At 40.6% G+C, this 18597-nt stretch overlaps 2 protein-coding genes across 7 annotated transcripts in view; one reads left to right on the top strand and one right to left on the bottom strand.

Moving 5' to 3' along the window:
• Positions 1-313: 313 nt before the first annotated feature.
• Positions 314-13015, top strand: CG6847 (uncharacterized protein). 2 transcript variants are annotated; one of them, NM_001298468.1, is made up of 7 exons: positions 314-620; positions 7180-7440; positions 7610-7823; positions 9432-10030; positions 10090-10549; positions 10616-11015; positions 11075-13015. In NM_001298468.1, the coding sequence occupies exons 3-7, from the start codon at positions 7769-7771 to the stop codon at positions 12561-12563; spliced, it is 3003 nt and encodes a 1000-aa protein (NP_001285397.1). In that variant the 5' UTR covers positions 314-620; positions 7180-7440; positions 7610-7768; the 3' UTR covers positions 12564-13015. The 2 variants fall into 2 exon arrangements, with proteins under 2 accessions (NP_001285397.1, NP_573259.2); NM_133031.2 differs by having other exon boundaries at positions 314-555.
• A 143-nt stretch (positions 13016-13158) lies between these two features.
• The window catches only part of Sh (Shaker), a 138941-nt gene continuing 133502 nt past the window's right edge, over positions 13159-18597 (bottom strand). For 3 of the 5 annotated variants that reach the window (NM_167592.4, NM_001414058.1, NM_001272736.2), the window contains exon 13: positions 18111-18555. The gene's annotated coding sequence lies outside the window, so the exon portion shown is untranslated. Of the gene's footprint in view, positions 18556-18597 lie in introns of all 5 variants that reach the window. The other 2 variants (NM_078669.5, NM_001272737.1) reach the window with 2 other exon arrangements.

Below are 18597 nucleotides of genomic sequence, written 5' to 3' on the forward strand. Positions count from 1 at the left end.
TATTTTTCCCTTTTCCCTAGTTTTAAGCATTTAAGTCCATCGAAAATAAATGCTATAAAAATGAAAATATCTTTATTTTATAGCGTTGCTTTAAGTAGATTGATTTGTAATATTTGAGACATTTTGAATGTAGTTTTTTAGTATGAATTATTATGTTATTTCCTATTGTAAGCTTTTTGCCCATCAGCTCCACTGTGCGCTGCCGAATGCTGCCGAGCAGTGATTGTGCTCTTCGGCTCTTCGACTTCGCCTTCGGATCGCTGGGTTTTCGCGTTCGGTTCGTGAGTTTTGAGCCGTGCTTTGAGCCAGAGTTTCAGTTGATCTTCGGCCGCAAAGGCTAGAGGTTTGAATATTGTGGGATCGGTCCGCTATAGGTTTTTCGCTATATTTCGCCCGCACATCGGCAGTTCCGTTACGTGAGTGCAGCGCCGTCGTCTGCGCTGCATGAGGCCAAAGATACAAGCCGAAAAGATACAGATACACGGCGACAACGTTTCTCGGTTGGTTTTGCGCAACTTTGTGAAAAGCGTGATAGAGCCCAGATACGAAAAAAAAGTGCGTATTTGTTGTGATTTGTTTTTGTTTGCGTTTGGCGTGCAAGTGACATTTGTTTTTCCAAGGTGCATTAATTACCTGGCTCAGGGGCCTGGCCCTTACCTTACACACCTTATTTTAGCTCTTTTTTTTAAAGTGCGGTCTGTGGTGCACAAAGGAAAATATTCATTATTTATCACGATATAAAATAATGTCCTGCTTATTCAATAAGTATCAGCATTTTTTAAATGTTTTTTTTTTAATAAGAATTAATTTTTACGTTGGCTTATAACTTTGTGGATTTTGTATCGTAAATCGTTTTGCAGCATGGTTTTCATTAAATAAAGTGTTACTAAAATGTAGCATTCCTATCTTCTGTGTTGTATGTTGCTTTAAGCTTCTAAATCAGTAATATTTTAATATTTAATTAGTATTAATATATTTACATAAATTTGAGATACTGCAAGTAGCGTAGATGCTGATGCTAGTAGCATTTAGTGGATTTAAAGGAGCGCTGTTGGAAGGGTCAACCAAAGTGGGCAGGCGTTTCTCGCAGTGCACATGGGCTGCTGCTGCTGCTGCTGCCCCGACGAAGCGCAACTTTCACGCGCTTCAGGTGAAAACCGTGAGCCGGGTCTCAAATGAGCGAAATGAAGAAGAAGTCGAGTTAAAGCCGCACAGCAGCCGAACTCTCATGATTTGTTGTTGTTTTCGGTGTTGTTATTATTGGTAAGGTTGATGCTGTTGTTGCCGATGTGACTCTGTTTTTTCCCCCACATTCGCATTGTTTTAACCATTTGTTTCTTGGTTTTTTTTTTTTTTTTGCGTGCTTCACTTTGTGTTTTCGGCTACTGTTTTTTGTGTCAGTCGCCGTTTTGCGAAACTATTTCAGAAATGCATATTTCTTGCGGCTCAAATGTGTGTGTCCAACTGACTGAGTTATGCGCACGAAGAGCCTTTCATCATCATTGTGGCCACTAGCAGTTTTCTTCCAGTGTTCCACTGCTTGCACTTCTCGCACTGCACTGCTTGCATCCAGTTTGTTTGGTTTTTCTTTTGGCCACCAGGTGCATATTATGCATTATTCGATTAAACTTGTTTGCAGACGCACTGACATCAACACCTGACCTCCCCCCGCCCCCAGCCCCTTGTGGATCAGAAAAAAACTTTAAATCATGCTGACATTGACACGAATTGTCGCCGCCAGCAACAACTGAAAAAAAAAACTCCAAGAGCCAACAAACAAAAGTCAAATCATACAATTTAAAGTTGAGTTCCAAGCAAAACTGCCAACTTAAAATTTATGACTAAGATCTGTGGTGCGCGCTCCAAAATTAAAGTGCATAAAATTCCATCAATGCCACTGCTGGCCAACAGCAATGAATTATATTAATTTGGCTTACAAATTTGTATTTGGTCAAGTCAGTGGCACATTGCACCGCAAGAAAATTGTGCACATAAAGGGGTAGTTTCGATTTTAATCATATGCCATTTTGCTTCACTAACTGATGTTTTATTATGCAAATTTAGCTAAGTGGCTTTTATCACATTGATCTTGCAGGCAGTTGATACAGTTGCAGTTGCAACAAAGTTTCAACTCAAATTATATCGAAAACAAATGGAAAGGGCTAAAAACAATTAAGGAATATACTGCAACTATTTCTTTCCGTGTCTTCATTTGAAATTGCATTTGAAGTCGAAGCAAACGGATCGAAGACCCAGCGAACAATCAACTCCATTTGATTGTCGGTTGTTGATTGGATCGATTAGCCCGAGGAACAAGGTCGTTTACCACGCATATTATTAAATGCAAATGGGCATTATGTCTGCTAAACGCTGGAAAATTTCCTCGAGTGATTCAAGCATAATTTTGTTGGATAATAGCTGCGTTAAGTGTATTTACATCAATTTCGGCCTTAAGCTTCAATACTCCTGTTGTTATATTGCACATTTTACTTGCCTTACTACCAAAAGTTCACAGCAATGAAAAGCATAATTGCCTGGAAAGGAGACCATAAAAAAGCAGCGCAAGCAAATTAAATTTCTTTTGTTCTTGACAAAGCGGAGCGTGGCAAACAATTAAAACAGAATAATTATATTTAATATCGTGTGTTAATTGTGGCTGTCATTACGATGGTCGTGTGAGTGGAAAGCCAAAGATAAGTCAGAGTTCTGGATTTTCCGTCTGAGATTCTGGGAAAGATCTGCACAGAGATACTGGGTTTTAGATGCATGCGAGTTTAGGTTTAGGTTTCCTAATATATTCCCTCATAATTTCTATGTTGCAAACGTGCCTTAGACACTCTATATATATTTTCTTAATTAAGCTAAATTTGATTTTGTATGTATGTAGTATATATATACCTGACCCTTTTTCTCGTCTAGTGAATAAATTCTGGCGGTTCTCTCTGCTTTTCATTGCTCTTTTCATCTCATTGTCGTTGGGTAACTGGGCCAGAAAGTCTTTCATAAGACTAGAAATGATATGGCAGTGCCTGATTAGGTCAACACGTTCCATGAACCATAACTGGTAACTTGATGCTGTCGCCGGGAAATGACAAAAGAGTTAGCACTGGTATTCGGGTACGGAGCATACTGTGTTCCCGAAAACTGTGTCACCCGGGTACAATGTACACGGGGAAGCCAAGTCCATTGCATGCATGTAATTGTGTTAGTTTTTTTTTTATTTTTTTTTGGCTTGCAACCATTTGATTTATGGTGTATTGCTTATTGTTTATAAGCCAACTGTTCTGCATCGCCAATGAGAGTTGCGTGGCCCCACAAAAAAGTTCTGTGCTTCGGGAGGCATGAAAAGCACCTCAAAAACGACCACAAATGGGCGCCACTAATTGCCTGCAGCAGCAGGTATTAAAAAGGTACATTGGAAAAAAATCTAGCCCAAAAGCTGACTTCCTTTGCTGCAGATTCACGAGCAATATAGCAAAACAACATCTTGTTTTTGATGATTTTCGAGGAAAAGCCTTGTCCTATAATGATAGATTCAAAATGCTTTTACAGCTGATTCACTTTATGTTGCATGATTATGCGATTGTCTAGCTGATCGTAAATAATTTGTATAAGATTTTATTATTATTTCGGGGCTGTGCTAATTTCTTGCAGTGCACTGCCTACACTGGGTTGAAAATCCCCAAAGACGCGAGCGGAAATTTTATGCATTGCTGGTTTTCGTTATATTTTCTTGCCCCAGCTCTTGGCTGTCGACTTGAATCGGATCGGCTTCCTCCCTTTTTTCTTTTTGAAGTCGCTGGGTCCGTCGTAACAAACAGGAAACTATTTTAACGCTGCCATGCGAAAATTGGCTAAGGAAATTTATATGTGTATTTTCGGTTTTTGGGTTTTCCTTACTTCATTTTAATGTAGCGCTTGTTTCTTGCGATTGCAATCAGGCGTCAGGCATTGGTGGCAAGTTCGTTGCCTAAGTCTTTCGTTTGGCAAGTGGCATTTCGATTTGAAAATTTGAAATATTGTTATGCGAGACAGGAATACCCTCGACTTGGTTACCCAAGTGTAATAATACCCCATAATTGACTATCTTTTTTTTTGAAGCTTATTTGAAGCTTATTGGTTTTCTAACAACTAATTGAAAATAACATTTTAGGAAATATAAATAAATTGGCCAAGCTTGAAAGCCTAGTCAGAATGTAAAGCCAGCAATTTTCAGCTATTAAATTGCATGCAAACTCAATCGATTACTTGGCAGCTTTTATGACCCACGTAGTTTGCAAAATATAACCGGGAACCTATAAATCACTCCGGATTTCTTCATAATCTGTTCGATTTCTTGGCATGGCATTTACCGTCTGGGCTTGGCGAGTCTAGAGTAATAATAATACAAGTTATAACTATTGCGCCAAGACTCGCATGGTTTTTCATCGGCTTCTGTTGACATCGAAACACATACTTGTATCGACCGTCTTTATTTCTTTGGCTTGACAAATCAATCGAATGGCTTCATGCGAACTTCGATTGCACAAAAACACAAGGCGAAGACAACAATGCATTGGAATTATTGTTTTTAGTTTTGTTTTACCTTTTTTTTCCGTTTCTCGCCGTCTGGCATTTGGCAATGCCGAGTGGCCATTTCCATTGTCCGCCATTCGTTTGGCTCACGTCCAGAGTTTAATGAGACATTCCGCCGGATGGATGGTCGGTCAAGAGGTAGAAAATACAGAAAAAAAAAAACCGATTCCCTCGGCAGCCGGCTACAAACTGCACTTTTCTTTGGCACGGTTCGGTTTTCCCAATCGATTTGCAGACTTTCCCAGCCAGTTCTCAGTTCGTCTCACTTTTTCCCATTCAAATGGGATCTACACACAGAAAAAAAAAATCAATTGTGTGCATAAATATTTGTTCAACAAGGCTCGCAACTAAAGAAACTTCTATAAGCAATATAGCAAATGCTATATTTTCTTTTTATATTTCTACCATTTTTGTTATGCATTCTGAGTTTGTGATTTTGCATACTCGAATCTTTTCTCCGTGTGCAGATATCACAGGCGTTCGTTCTTCGTAATGAGCTGAATTAGCCGCCAAACGCGAAAATGAGCAGCGAAAAGCGTCGGAGCCGCCAAATTGGGTTAATCTATTTGAAAGTGGAAGCGTTGGCCGCAGCACCACCAGCTATACATATGCATACATATATACACATATATATATACTGGTAAAGTCGCATAAAAATCAACATCTGATGGAGCCCATGCGAAAGTCGCCTTAGAAGCATTATTTTGTGCGTTACTTTCCATTTTGTTGGCGATATTCGAGCTGATGCTGACGTTTGTCTCCGCTTTCTCAGAAACTTCACCTGTCAACACGACAGTCTTTCTATTCTTTAACGGTACTCGTCTTTTTTAATTTCGCTTTTCGCCGAACCCATCAGCTTTGAATGTTCACACGATCCGAAGCGAACAAAGGGCCCAAAATCCCCCATACCATAGCGCAATTTAATGATAATTATGCGCTGGCTGGCATCCGTTGGAATCGCTTGGGCTCGACATATTGGGGTGATCGGTGCAGTCACGGAAAGTTGAGGAAATCGTTATTAGCAGGATGCGACCAGCTCGAAGAGAAGCTTTCTTGAATGCACAAATTAACCTGGTCTACTATCGAGCATTACTTGTACAGCTTAAGAGCAATTGATGTGGCATTATTCTTGATCAAACTAATTAGAAGCGAAAGAGAATGATTCAATTTCCATAATCAAGAGGCATCAGTATTTCCTGCTAAAAATATTTTCTTTATTGCAAAGATGTTTCTTCGCATTGCTTTGCCGTTTTGAAATATTTGTCGTCTTACTAACATACTTTTGCATTTTTAATTTCTTAAAATTTATAGTTTTCATGGAAATTTCTGAATCATTATTTAAGCATAATAATCTTTTATGTTTGTGGTTCGTAGAAAAATAGACGACTAATTGAGAATATACATTTGTATATTTCTATATGGCTTATCAACATACAAAAATGCCAATTTAGATTAATAAAAGGTTAAGAAACCTTTCGGAAACTTCAGTCTTTGCCGAATCGTTCTTTCGAAATTATTCGTTGCACAATAGGTGCATTCGTTTTCTGCTTCGCCGATGACAAAATATTTCGTGGGCGGGCAATTTCCCGAGTTTCGAGTATCTGACCAAATAATCTTTTTGTAAATGTTACACAATCTTTGGTCTTTAGATGCTAATTGATAGATCACGCTGGTCGCCCAACGAAAGTGAAATGTTGTTGATTAAAGACCACATTTGTTAATCGATAGGGGAAACAGTTTAAGTGCGGTTTTTTTTCGTTTCTGATTCCGCTTCAGATACAGATGCAGATAAAGATACAGATACATATTCAGTGTCGGTTTCAGTTTCAGTTTCAGTTCCAGTTTGTTGTTTTTATGGCCAAAGGTTTTCACTTTCGTTTGTCACATCTTTTTGGCTCTTTGCCTGAATCACACCTCCATCCACTCCTCTTGCAATTCGGGGCCGAGTAAATTAGCCAAAAGTCAACAAACGGCGACGGCACTCGACTCTTGAATGTTGGCTTTGTCTGCCTGTTGACCCAAATGTGTGATTCGGTCAAAAAAGCTGTCCGGCGGGATTTTGCGGCCAGAATCGGTCGGCAGTCAAGTGTAAGGTCAATGGACTAGATGTCGCGCGCACAATATGCAAGCTGCACGTTGCAAGTTGCAAGATGCGAGTTGCAAGCGACACGAGACGGTCGCACATGCGCAACATCCTGTTCGGGCGCCACTGCAACCGGCCTATTATACAATGGCCAATGGCCACACGGAGCGAAACAAAATCAGCCCAATTGGCCACAAACTCGCTGGCTTACATACCAAAATGAATGGAATTTACATAACCATGTAAAAATTGAAATAAATATGCGAGCATTAAATTAGGAAGCATTACATATCTTATAGTATCTAATTATCCAAGTATCAGTAGGCCAAAGGCTGACGACTTCCATTAAAATAAGTAAATTATAACTATGAAAATAAATTATATTTAACTTTTAAAATAATACTTGCTCGGGATTAGATTTATGTTTAATGGGCAGATAGGCTGGATTTTTCCTTATTTTTTTTCTTCTGTGTGTAGCGAAAACGTTTAAAGTACATGAGTTTCGACTCTTCTGATTGCAGGCGACTGATCGCCAGCCATCAATCAGGCCATCAATCAGTCAATGCCGCTCGTCGCAAATTGGAGCTGCTCTCCCTTCTCGGAGAAAGCCAAAGTGGCAACCTGAAACCTGGACAGTGGATCAGTGGACTCGAAGGGGTCCGATACTCGGTACTGGGTACTCGATACTCGATACTCGATACTCTACACTCGATACCCGAACACAGTGGAGTTTGGCGACAGTGTCGGCGACGGCGGTGTCTGCCTTTTGGCTAAGTCAGTCAGTGAGTCAGACACTCGAACTTGTAGTCATAGTTATAGTCACGACAGCACAACCACGTCTATATCCACATCGTCTTCGCATTGGCTTTGGTTTTTTTGTCGTTGTCGCCCGGCAGGTTCACAAATAAGTGAAAGTGAATTTGTTTATTGTATATTTTGCTATTACCAAAGCGAAAGAGACGCATAACATCATTGAGACAACCACAACCATCCACAACTGGGCACTGCAATTCCATTCAGACAGAGAGTTAACCAAGGAGATAGCACATCTTGTGGAAATCAATCAATGAAGATCATTTTAGAACAGCTGGAACTGCGAACGAAATCAGCATGCTAAGTGCCAGCTACATCATTTTGGCGATGCTCATGTGCCACACGGTAAATGGTGAGTATACGCCCTGTGGGCTCCATTAACTAATTGCCAGTCGGCGGCGCGAAGCGTTAACTAATTTACTTAGTGCTCGACTTGCGTTTGCTTTTAACAAGTGTCTCCGCACATACATTGTATATATATATATATATTTATAGCTGTACTTATGTGGGCGATGCGGTGATTGTGTCAATTGAGAAGATGTTTAACGAACCACTTCAATGCGATGATTGCACAATGGTCCAGAGGGCGGATTTTCAAGGGGGAATATGCGTTGTGTGCTTATGCGTTGGTTACACCAGCAAAAATGATGGCCAGTTACAACTAGTTAGCACATTAATCGGGCTAATCATTAGTAGTAGTAGTAGTGGTGGTAGATATCCTTAAAATAATAGTTTTTGTGTTTCGGAAGAAGAATACCAAGAATAGGAAGTTTTGTTACATGAGTTGTATAATATGATAGATCAATCGCGTGTTTCAAATTCTTTGACAATGTGTTCATTTAAATTACATTTATTTGTATTTAATTGAAGCTTTTTTTATCTGTGTAGTTTTCATGCTTACAAGTGTCTGTTTGTCTGCGTTGTGAAGGTAAAACCAATAAAGCCAAGAGCGGCCAAGATTAGTTTACCCTTGAGCCGAGCCATTGAAGATCTTGAAGATCTGAGGATCTGGCATTTGGATGTTTTCATTTGGATTTCTCTTCTAAGATCTGCTGCATATAAAAAGTTTGCAGGTTAAAAGATCCTGTGCAGAAATTCCCAGTAAAAACAGAAACTTAAGCTTTTCATATATACGATTATATTTTTACAGGTATAGGTATCGAGTTTAAATAAAATCAGAATTTAAGTGTGTAGATTTCGATTCTGTGTTGTATGTATGCAGCTATTTTTTCTGTGATTAATTTATATATTTTATAGTCAGTAGTATTTCCCCATTTCCTTTTCTGGACCCTAGAAGCTCGACGCGTGTTGACAATTTTGGGCTCAGCGCTTGGTTAATACATTTTAGATTCGGCTTTAAAGGTGTTTGGGTATTTAGGAATTTTAAAAACGCAATCACGCTTCGGCGATTCATCATATAAACCCGCACACGAATAGCGTAGTTATGTCATCCGCGTGGCGTGTGTTTCGTTTCGATTCGAATCAAAACGAATCGTTTCGAGTGGAAACGTAAGACGGAAAATTAAAATTAAAATAATTCACGCATTGTCATTGAAAATAAATTTTAAGTAGTTGTCACCCCAACTTATCGGCTTGGGAAATAAACTGTTATATCAGGGAACAGCACGTACATAAGGGAACTTTAAGGGCTCGCCTTAACTAGTTATAAAACTTGAGGAAATTTTAGACCCATACACATAATAATGAAGAGTAATGAAGGCATACGTAAGATAATTCAGCTGTTTTGGTCCAAGGCTTAACCGATTGATGGGCTTTCAAAATATAGCATAGCACGGGAGGAGCTGTGACAAACTTGGAAACGCCCAAATCGAATATAAATCTAATGTATCGAATGGCGACGAACGTGCTTGTCATGCACATAGTAGTACTTACGGAATTGATTGCATTGCAATATACTATTGATTCGCATTTGCCTGCCTTTTGTATGGATTACTTATAGCCATCGCCCAGGAAGTGGCCAGAACTGTGCCCACCGCGCCCTCGCCTGCCCATTTTGCGGAACTATCGCAGGCGGTCCATGATCAGTTAATGGAGCACGAGGAGCGCCAGCGAGAGCGAGTGCGTCGTGGTCACCGCTCCCGGAGGGCAGTCAAACGGGTATGCTATGGGGAACTGGGTTGCTTCGAGGACTCCGGCCCGTTTGCCTATCTGGAGATGCTGCCCTCGTCGCCGGAGGAGATCAACACCAAGTTCTATTTCTACTCCACGCGTCAGCGTTCCGATCGTCCGCTGATGGAGCTGTCCTTTCTGAACATGACCAATGCATTTCGTGGCAAGCGTGAAACGGAGGTCAGCACCAGTTCACCAGAGGGAACCAGCGGCAGGTCATCGGTCGCCTCGGCACCAAGTTCCATGTCCGCCGTGAACGCCACCACGTTCACGACAGAACGTCCTGGTGGAGGGCAAAAGAAACCAACACCATCAATCGATGACCTCGAGGGATTCGATGAGCTGTCCGTGCGGGTTATTGTCCATGGATTCGGTTCGGCCTGTCCGCATGTGTGGATCTACGAGATGAAAACAGCTCTGATGGCGGTGGTTAGTGCTGCACAATGTCCACAGTGTCCTTCTTCTTAATACCACTTGCCCATTTGCAGGAGGATTGCATTGTGATCTGCGTGGACTGGGAGAATGGAGCCACCTTTCCGAACTACGTACGAGCGGCGGCCAACACCCGTTTGGTGGGCAAGCAGCTGGCCATGCTGCTCAGGAATCTGCAGCAGCACAAGGGTCTCGACCTGATGCGCACCCATGTCATTGGATTCAGCTTGGGGGCTCACGTGTCCGGATTTGCTGGAGCTGAGCTGCCAGGGCTGTCGCGGATCACGGGTCTGGATCCGGCGGGTCCACTCTTTGAGGCGCAGCATCCGAAGGTGCGACTGGATAGCAGCGATGCGGAGTTCGTGGACGTCATCCACTCGAATGGTGAGAATCTAATCCTGGGTGGACTCGGCTCCTGGCAACCGATGGGCCATGTGGACTATTATCCCAATGGTGGTCGTGTGCAAACCGGCTGCTCGAATCTTTTCGTAGGCGCTGTCACCGATTTCATATGGTGTAAGTATATTTGTTCAAATAAATTGTATATATTCTTAGCTGACTGAGCTACCCAATCTTCTACAGCTGCCCAGGCGGCAGAGGACGAGGAGGGTCGTTCCTTGTGCAACCACAGACGAGCCTACAAGTTCTTCATCGACTCGGTGGCGCCACGTTGTCTGTTTCCCGCCTTCCCTTGCGGGAATTACGATGATTTCCTCAAGGGCAGATGCTTTCCCTGCGCCCAGGATGATGAGGATCTGGCCGAGGGTGTGCCCAGGTGCGGCAACATGGGCTACTATGCTGATCGTTCCACGGGAAGGGGTCAGCTGTACCTGCTAACCCGCGAGGAGGAACCCTTCTGTGCCCACCAGTTTCAGCTGCAGATCTTCAACTCCTTCAACGATCTGCCACTGCGCACCATAGGTCGCCTGGAGGCGATTCTCGAGGGAGATGGTGGTCTCAACGAGACCTTCGAAATATCCGAGTGAGTATGAGTGTGATTAATATGTCAAATTACCTGTTCCTAACATTATTCACTTGCAGGAAAGACGATGCGGAGTTCTTTGCCGGCGACATAGTGTCTAAGATCATTGTGCCTCATCCGGCTCTGGGATTCCCCACCACACTGAGCCTGCACTACAAGTCGTACAGCGGGTGGTTGAGCAAGGGCCTGCCCCATTGGGACATCGATAAGGTGGTGCTGACGGACAGCTTTGGCCGCAGTCACTCCCTGTGTCGCCCCTCCACGAAACTGAGCAGCGGCAGTCCGGTGCGCCTGCGCCTTCAGGCGGGCAACTGTGAGCTGGACAACCAGGAGGACTATGGAGCGTACACCACCCAACCACCGGCAGCACCACCTGCACAGCATGCGGGCAATCCCACGGTGGCCGTGCCCACCGATGTGCCCGATTCCAGTGTCCAGGAATCCGGCTTGGCGGCATCGGTGGATGGCGTGGAGAGCGCCAAACAGCGCAAGGACATCTTCAATTTGGGCACCAGCTTTAAGTTGGCCCGCAATCAGACATATCCCCTGGATCAGGGCGACGAGCTGCCGTGGCAACCGATCTTGGTGGGCAACTCGCTGGATAACGAGACTGCTGAGGCCGCAGAGTCCAGTCGCAGTCTCTCGGACTCGATTGCCGGGGAGATCTTTGAGCCGGTGCTTAAGGATCGACGGTTGGCGGTGAATAGGGGGCGAAATCTGCAGGATTATGCCACCACTGACAGTCCAGAGATTATGGAACCTGTTTTAAAGGCCACCACACCACGTGTTAAGCAAGGCAAGGATCTGGATTTGTCTGAAAGTGAGTTGGCTGCTGGCATGGTCACAACATTGGGCGCCATTACGTCTGCAGTGGCTGGCTCCTCCCGCCTGCCCGCCAAGACGATGGCTCAGGTGGGCACCGGACGATCTCCGGATCCGGATGAGCCGCAAACCGTCCAGCTGCTGCCATTCCGACTGGGCGAACTGCTTCAGCGGGCGGAGCGTTATGCTCGTGAGACCCTTCTACCGCTCATATCCGTGCAGGCGCCGCGCTTCTTTGGCTTCAATGTGACGCCTCACGATCGGGAGCCAGTGCGTCCGGGCGAATCGCGCAAGCCACGCTATATTCCACGCTACGAGGAGTCGGCCTTTCTAAACACCAGTTCGAATGCCAGAAGGCGATCGCAGAAGGCCTCGCGACGCTCGTCAGCGCAGCAGAGAAACCTCTTACGACTTGTGCGAGCGCGATCCCACGGCCTGGATGACGGCGAAGATGGTTCGGATGAGCAGCGGGAGGGAGAGCGGGAGCAGCGGAACGAGGTCAACTACTACACCAATGTGCTGCAGTCCGAATCGCGGTCCATGCGACCCGAGGCACCGGAATATAGACCCGTATTCATCGATCTACCCACCTATAAGCCGAAGACAGCAGCTGCATTTTCCACCTCCGCTGCCGTTTCCGCTCCGCTGGCATCCGCTGCTGTTTCCGGTTCCGTTTCCCTATCGAGGGCCAGAAGGCGTGGCAGATCACCAAAGCTAATTCCCTGATATTCAGACATGCAGCTGGCTAAGCTGTCCCGCCATCGGGGATGAACACTTTGTGATATGCACACCAGATCGTGGCTATGGCACGGCTCCAGAACCCCCATCCCATTTCGATCCTAATCCCAATTCAGATCACTCATACGCATTACACCCATCCTCACACTGTAAATATTCGAACGAGCAAGCAAAGTTACATAGACAATGAAATGGAATTTCAAATCGTTGGATGTTGCATCGTAGAATAAGATATTGAACGTAAGAATTTAAATGTGAGAAATTTAGTTGGTAAGATAAAAGCCTACGGTCGAGGGTCTCGACCTTAAGATATCAGAATATAATGGTTGTATTTTAATTTTTTCGGGGCTATTATATTGCCTTCTTAAGTGGGTAAGCTATATATCCACATACATGTACCTTATTTTCCAAATAAATATTTAAATTAATATGTGTAACCGAAATGACTGCACATTTTCTGTTAAAGAGCACTGTAAAGTGCTGAAACTAACAGCGATCAACTGCTTGCTAGCAACGCTGTTAACGTTTCACAATAGTGCGACACTGCTTGCTTACTGAAATTCAAAATGAAACGCGCACTTTTAATTTTTCTTTTTAGCATAATTTATTTTATATACTTTCCATTTAATTTGTTTTATGTTCATAAAGTAACGTGTGTCTGCCTCTGTCTGTGTAGGTGTGTGTGTGTGTGTGTGTATGTTTGAGCATGTGTGTGGCTTGTATCTTTTTCATATATTTTGTATTATTCACTTAAATTTGTTCGATTTGTAAGCTGCTTTGATTTGAGATCCAATTTGGTTGGTTTCAATTTACAATGATTGTAAAAATTGATTTATGGTTTTCGCCACCTTGGCTTGGATTTAGCTTTTCAACCATTGCTTTTAAATTTATCGAAAGTCAAATGGTAGATTTTTGTGCTTGCTGGCCTTGTTCACTTGTTTGTTTGTTTGTTTGTTCTCTTGTTTGTTTGTTGCTTGTGGTTTTGGTGTTGTTTCTCCTTGTGTGTTTGTTCTGTGTCTGTTTGCCTTTGTTTGCTTCCTAGCTGTGTGTTTTTATCTTTATCTTTATCTTTATCTTTTTCTGGTTTGGTTTGTTTTGGTTTCGTTTTCTCTCGTATTTAATGTATAATAATCATTTTGGTTTTCTTTTGTTTTTGGTTTAACTATTTATAAAACATTTCATTTTAGAATCTTAACAACATATATATACATGTATATATATATTATATACATATATATATATACATATACTTTTTATAATTGTTGCGGCGTTCATTCTGTTATAATTTGATTTACTTAAGTGTTATTTATGTATACGTTTAATATGTAAATTTGTTTAGCATTAATTCATAAGTAGTTTTTCCATATGCCCATCTCTGTTCTTGCTGCTATTGGTTTTTAATTGTTGTTATTATTGTTGTACGCATAATTTACATGGAGTGACTACCGCATTCGTAATGCTAACTCTTATCCCTTCTATCCGCTGCTCCCATCCTATTTCCCATATGCCTCCTACAAACATATATCTGTTATATATCCTGCCTCCTACTTGATCTGGGCCTAATACGTTGCTCTCTGTGTGTGGTTGTGTGGTATTATCTAGGCATAGTTATCATCTTTACTTGCATTTACTTTTATTGTTGTATTTCGCATGCTTGAGCTAAATATATATTGGTTTTTGTTTGGTAGTGTTGCACTTTATTTAATCGAAATGAAGACTCGGAATGGAATCGAAATCGAAATCGATAATGAAGACTGATTTGATTTGATTTGATTTGGTTTAGATTGGTTAGTGGTTTGAACTGAATGAAGTGGTCTGGAACTTTCAAGTATATATGTATGTATGTCAAGTCCGACTGAACGAACATTATACATAGATATATGTCTGCAGTCCCGCGGCTTGTGTATATATACTTGTTTTTTGTTGTTGTAATCTTTATTTGTTTTATTCCAGTCTTTGTTTTTATTCATTTTATTCGCTTCTCCTCCGGCTTCTCTGTCCACCTCATCGATCCTGAAACGAGCAACGAAGGAATCTGCGATTCCTGGACTATTTGGGGTTCTATGGGGGAATCTACTGGAAGGGGCAAGCTGGACTTAGCTAGACTCAGCAGACTGTACTTGATCCTAGGCATATAACTTCGGTCATAATTAAACATAGTTCTCTCTTCTCTTCATTTCTCTTCTTCTTCACTCCACTTCCGGTTCACTTCCACTTCCGGTTCCGCTTTCTAATACCCTTAATTATTTTGGCAAGTTATCTTTACTTTGTTAATAGTTTTTTTTTTTGTGGTTTTAGGGAATTTTTACTTTTGTTTTGTGACTCTGGTTTTTGGTTTTTATATCACTGTTAGTTGTAGTCTGGCCAAGTTGGTTCCTCTCCTCCTTTTGCCCTCAAATTATTCTTTCTATCATTTCTATGCTGCGGTCTCTCTGCATCATTTTTTTTTTTTTTGGTTTTTAATAGTAAGCTTCATTTTCTTAGCGATTTCTCAGTTTAATATTAGTTTGTAAATTACGCTTATAAAAAAAAAAAAATATTTTGAATTTGGTTTATCCGTTTGCATGACTTGAAGACGATATGTTTTTAATTGTATTATTATTTGTATGCCTATATAGAGATTATTGTGTAATTATCGTAGTTAATATTAAGAATATTTTATATGCAATCTTGTGGTATTTTGTTATTGCTCATTGGGCTTATCTAATCGGTTGGCCGACCGAGAACTTCTCAACGAATCGAACGAACTAAAACCAAACTGAACTCGGACGCAGGTCCGCGAATCCAATCATCCAATAATCCATTAATACACAAATTCAAAAATCCGCTAATATATAATGCTAATGGATATGGCCGGGACATTGACATGAGTACACAACATGGGATGCTTCAACTTTTGCTACTAGTATATACATACATATATAATATATATATTCGTATATAGGTAGGGCCGATCGGAGCATGAGAATGTGTGTCTGTGTTTGTGTGTGTGCAAGCAGGCGTGTTTCTTTAAGGCCAAATCAAGTATACGTAAGAATGACTTTCGGCTCTAGTTGATTCTCCCTCTCATTTTCGCGCTAATTCTTCGCCGCATTCTCATTCTCATTCGCTATCGCTTTCTCGTTCTTTTTCATTATATTTTTTCTCTTTCGTTTGCTGTGTGCGTGTGGACGGTTTTCAAAGCTGTAAATTGATTCTATTTATTTAACGTTTTTTTTCCCGCTCTTATATTTTTTGCTTGGTTTTCCGTTTTTTTCGGTTTTTTCATTTTTCGTTTTTACATATTTACAGATTGCTTCGGTATAAATATTGGTTTAAATTCTTCTTAATTACAACAAGCAGCAAATCAATAAAAACTTTTTATTCAGTCGCATATCTAACAAAAAAAAAACACATATTTATATATATATATATATCCGAATATATATAAATACCATATATGTGTGTATGTATATATGCCTGCGTTAGCTTAGTTCTCGGCTTGGTTATTCCATCTATCCCATCTTTAACTCCAAAGTTATATCATCGTTATCGTAATGGTTAACGTAACGCAATTATAATCCTCACCATCCAAATCTTCTGGCTTGTGAGATGTTTCTTCTGTGGTCCAAAGTAACTTGTGGGCTCCCTCGTCTGATTCTCAACCCTCCATTTCGATTTTCATATTTCGTTTTGGTTAGCAAGAGCAGTAGAAGCAAAGCTTTGTAGGTAGGATTCTAGGTATAGAGAAATTTAGATATGGCTTTGATCGATCTATTTGCACGCTGACATTCGGCACTATGCACTGCACAGTGAAGCAGTGGAAGCAGTTCAAACGTATTTGTATCTTATGTTGTATAGAATTGATATATCGAATGCGCATGCAAATTGAAATTGATAATTTTGGTTTTACCCCTAACGATTTTCCTATCCGAATTTTTTTTTTTGTAGCTTTTAGTTTTCTTTTTCCGTTTGCCGTTTTCTAGGAATTTGACAAAAGTTGAAGTCGCTAGATTGAACGCTTTTCAAGTGAGAAGATTTCGATTGTTATCAAATCACAAAAATCAGGAAGACAGCGAATCAAGTTACAACTCATGAACATGTTTGTGTGAGCTATTAGATCCTAAAGCTTCTGTTTCTGTATCCGTATCTGTATCTGTGTGTTCTGTGCTTGCAGTGGAGACAAAATAAAGACACATACAACATGCAACACTTCTGAGGAATATATAGGATATATACTGCATATCTCTCGAGTTGAGAACTGAATATCGAAGCTGTTACAGCCGTCTCTCTTTGCTAAGGGAAGACAGGCTAAACTAAACTAAACTAAACTAGAAACTATAATAGACTGTATTTTACCAACTGAAAGCAGGGTCCATGCACGTGGGCATCACAAGGGTCTCTATAAGAGATCATAGCTAGTACTGGATGAGCCAGGATTCTCCTACGGGTCTCATATAAAATTTGCAATTGGTTTCCTCTTTTTGGTTTCTTGGTTCCTAAATGGAAAGATCAGCGCGGTTTCTTCTAGATTTTGTTCTTGTGGCATTCTTTTTTTTTTTTTTTTTGTGGCTGTTTTAGGTTGTCTGTATTTGCTAAGTTTAATTATTGTTTTTGTATCGTTAGCAGCTTTCCTTATTTTTGGTTTTAGGTTCGTTTTTGTATTCCCTTTAGTTAGCTATGATTTTGGTTTTTGGTTGGTTTTTTGCTTGGTTTTTGGTTGTTTTTTTTTGTCGTTTAATATTTATTTTGTGTCTATTTCTATTTGTTCAGCTTCAGCTCTGACTCACTTATTTACAAAATAGCAGTTTTACTTTAGTTTATGTATATTTAATTATATATGTAAATGTATGTATATATTTAATATATATTTATTTATATATAATCTTTGTATTACTCATTCTTTAAACTTAACGGCAGTTTTGATGTTTTTAGCATTATCATGTGTGTCTCATGTGTCTATGTGTATGGCTGTGTTGGTAGTGTCAACGAAATATCAAAACAGCGCTCGAGTTAAATGGATGTCCTCTATAGGAAAAAATAATCAATCATTGGACGATGCCTAATTGTCAATATAAGCATAGGTTTCTCCATTTTATAAACTGCAATAATTAATCTCATATTTTCAAGTAAATTATTGATAATTAATGCGAGGAATACGTTTCGAAATTAAATCGGTATCTAAAATATTGAATGAAACATATCAACCGAGCACTGTTTTAACGACGATAATCCGTCGTTCCATATTCCTTTTCTATTTTGCCTTGCCTTTAGTTTGCCCTTAGTTTTTCCGTTTCCGCTACTTGTTGTTGTTGTTGTTGTTTTGGTATTTTCTTTTGGTTTAGTTTGTTTTACTAATATTCTGACTAATATTTAATAATAGAGCATAATTTAAAGATGAAAATAAAATTAGCAGATATTGTATGTTTGTTTTTGTCTGGTTGTTGTTGTTCTTTGTTTTTGTTTTGCTAGCTTCTAAAGAAAGGAAGAAACTCCAATTAGATTAGTCTACTAAGATAATTAGATTTTGGTTTTGTTTGTTTTTTTTTTTCTCTCGTTTTTTGGTTTTATATGTTTTGTTTTGTTGTTGTTAACGATTGTTAGTTGTTAATTGCTAAATTTGAACATAGGTATCAAGTAGAGTTTTTACTTTGAGTGTGTGTGGACGTGTGTGTGTAAGTGTTTTCGGTGTGTAGATTACCAGAAGGAAAATGAAAGGAGAAACAAGGAAATCCCTATAGAAGGCCAGTCCATATTTGACTCTTTTTGGTGTCTACAAATACTCTAATTCAAGCTGAGTGAACTGGCACTGTGTCTGTGTGTGTGTTGTGTCTGTGTACATTTGCTGTTTAATTTACAACTACGTTGCTTACTAATTATTATAATTATATTTTAATTGTATTTATTAATAAAATTCTAAATTAGACTGCTTTTGATGACGTTTCTGGCATCCAACGTAGCATTTCACTGCGCAAATTTCGTCCATTTTCCATTTGTTTGACTGCGAAATAGAGTCAAAGGAGAACGATAAAGAGTGTGACCG

This window comes from Drosophila melanogaster, chromosome X (assembly GCF_000001215.4).
Source record: "Drosophila melanogaster chromosome X".
NCBI lineage: Eukaryota > Metazoa > Arthropoda > Insecta > Diptera > Drosophilidae > Drosophila > Drosophila melanogaster.

Coding starts and splice junctions, on each gene's coding strand:
- CG6847 (NM_001298468.1), top strand. CDS start 7,769: ATGCTAAGTGCCAGCTACATCATTTTGGCGATGCTCATGTGCCACACG. Junction 10,550..10,615: donor TGTCACCGATTTCATATGGT/GTAAGTATATTT, acceptor AATCTTCTACAG/CTGCCCAGGCGGCAGAGGAC. Junction 11,016..11,074: donor GAGACCTTCGAAATATCCGA/GTGAGTATGAGT, acceptor ATTCACTTGCAG/GAAAGACGATGCGGAGTTCT.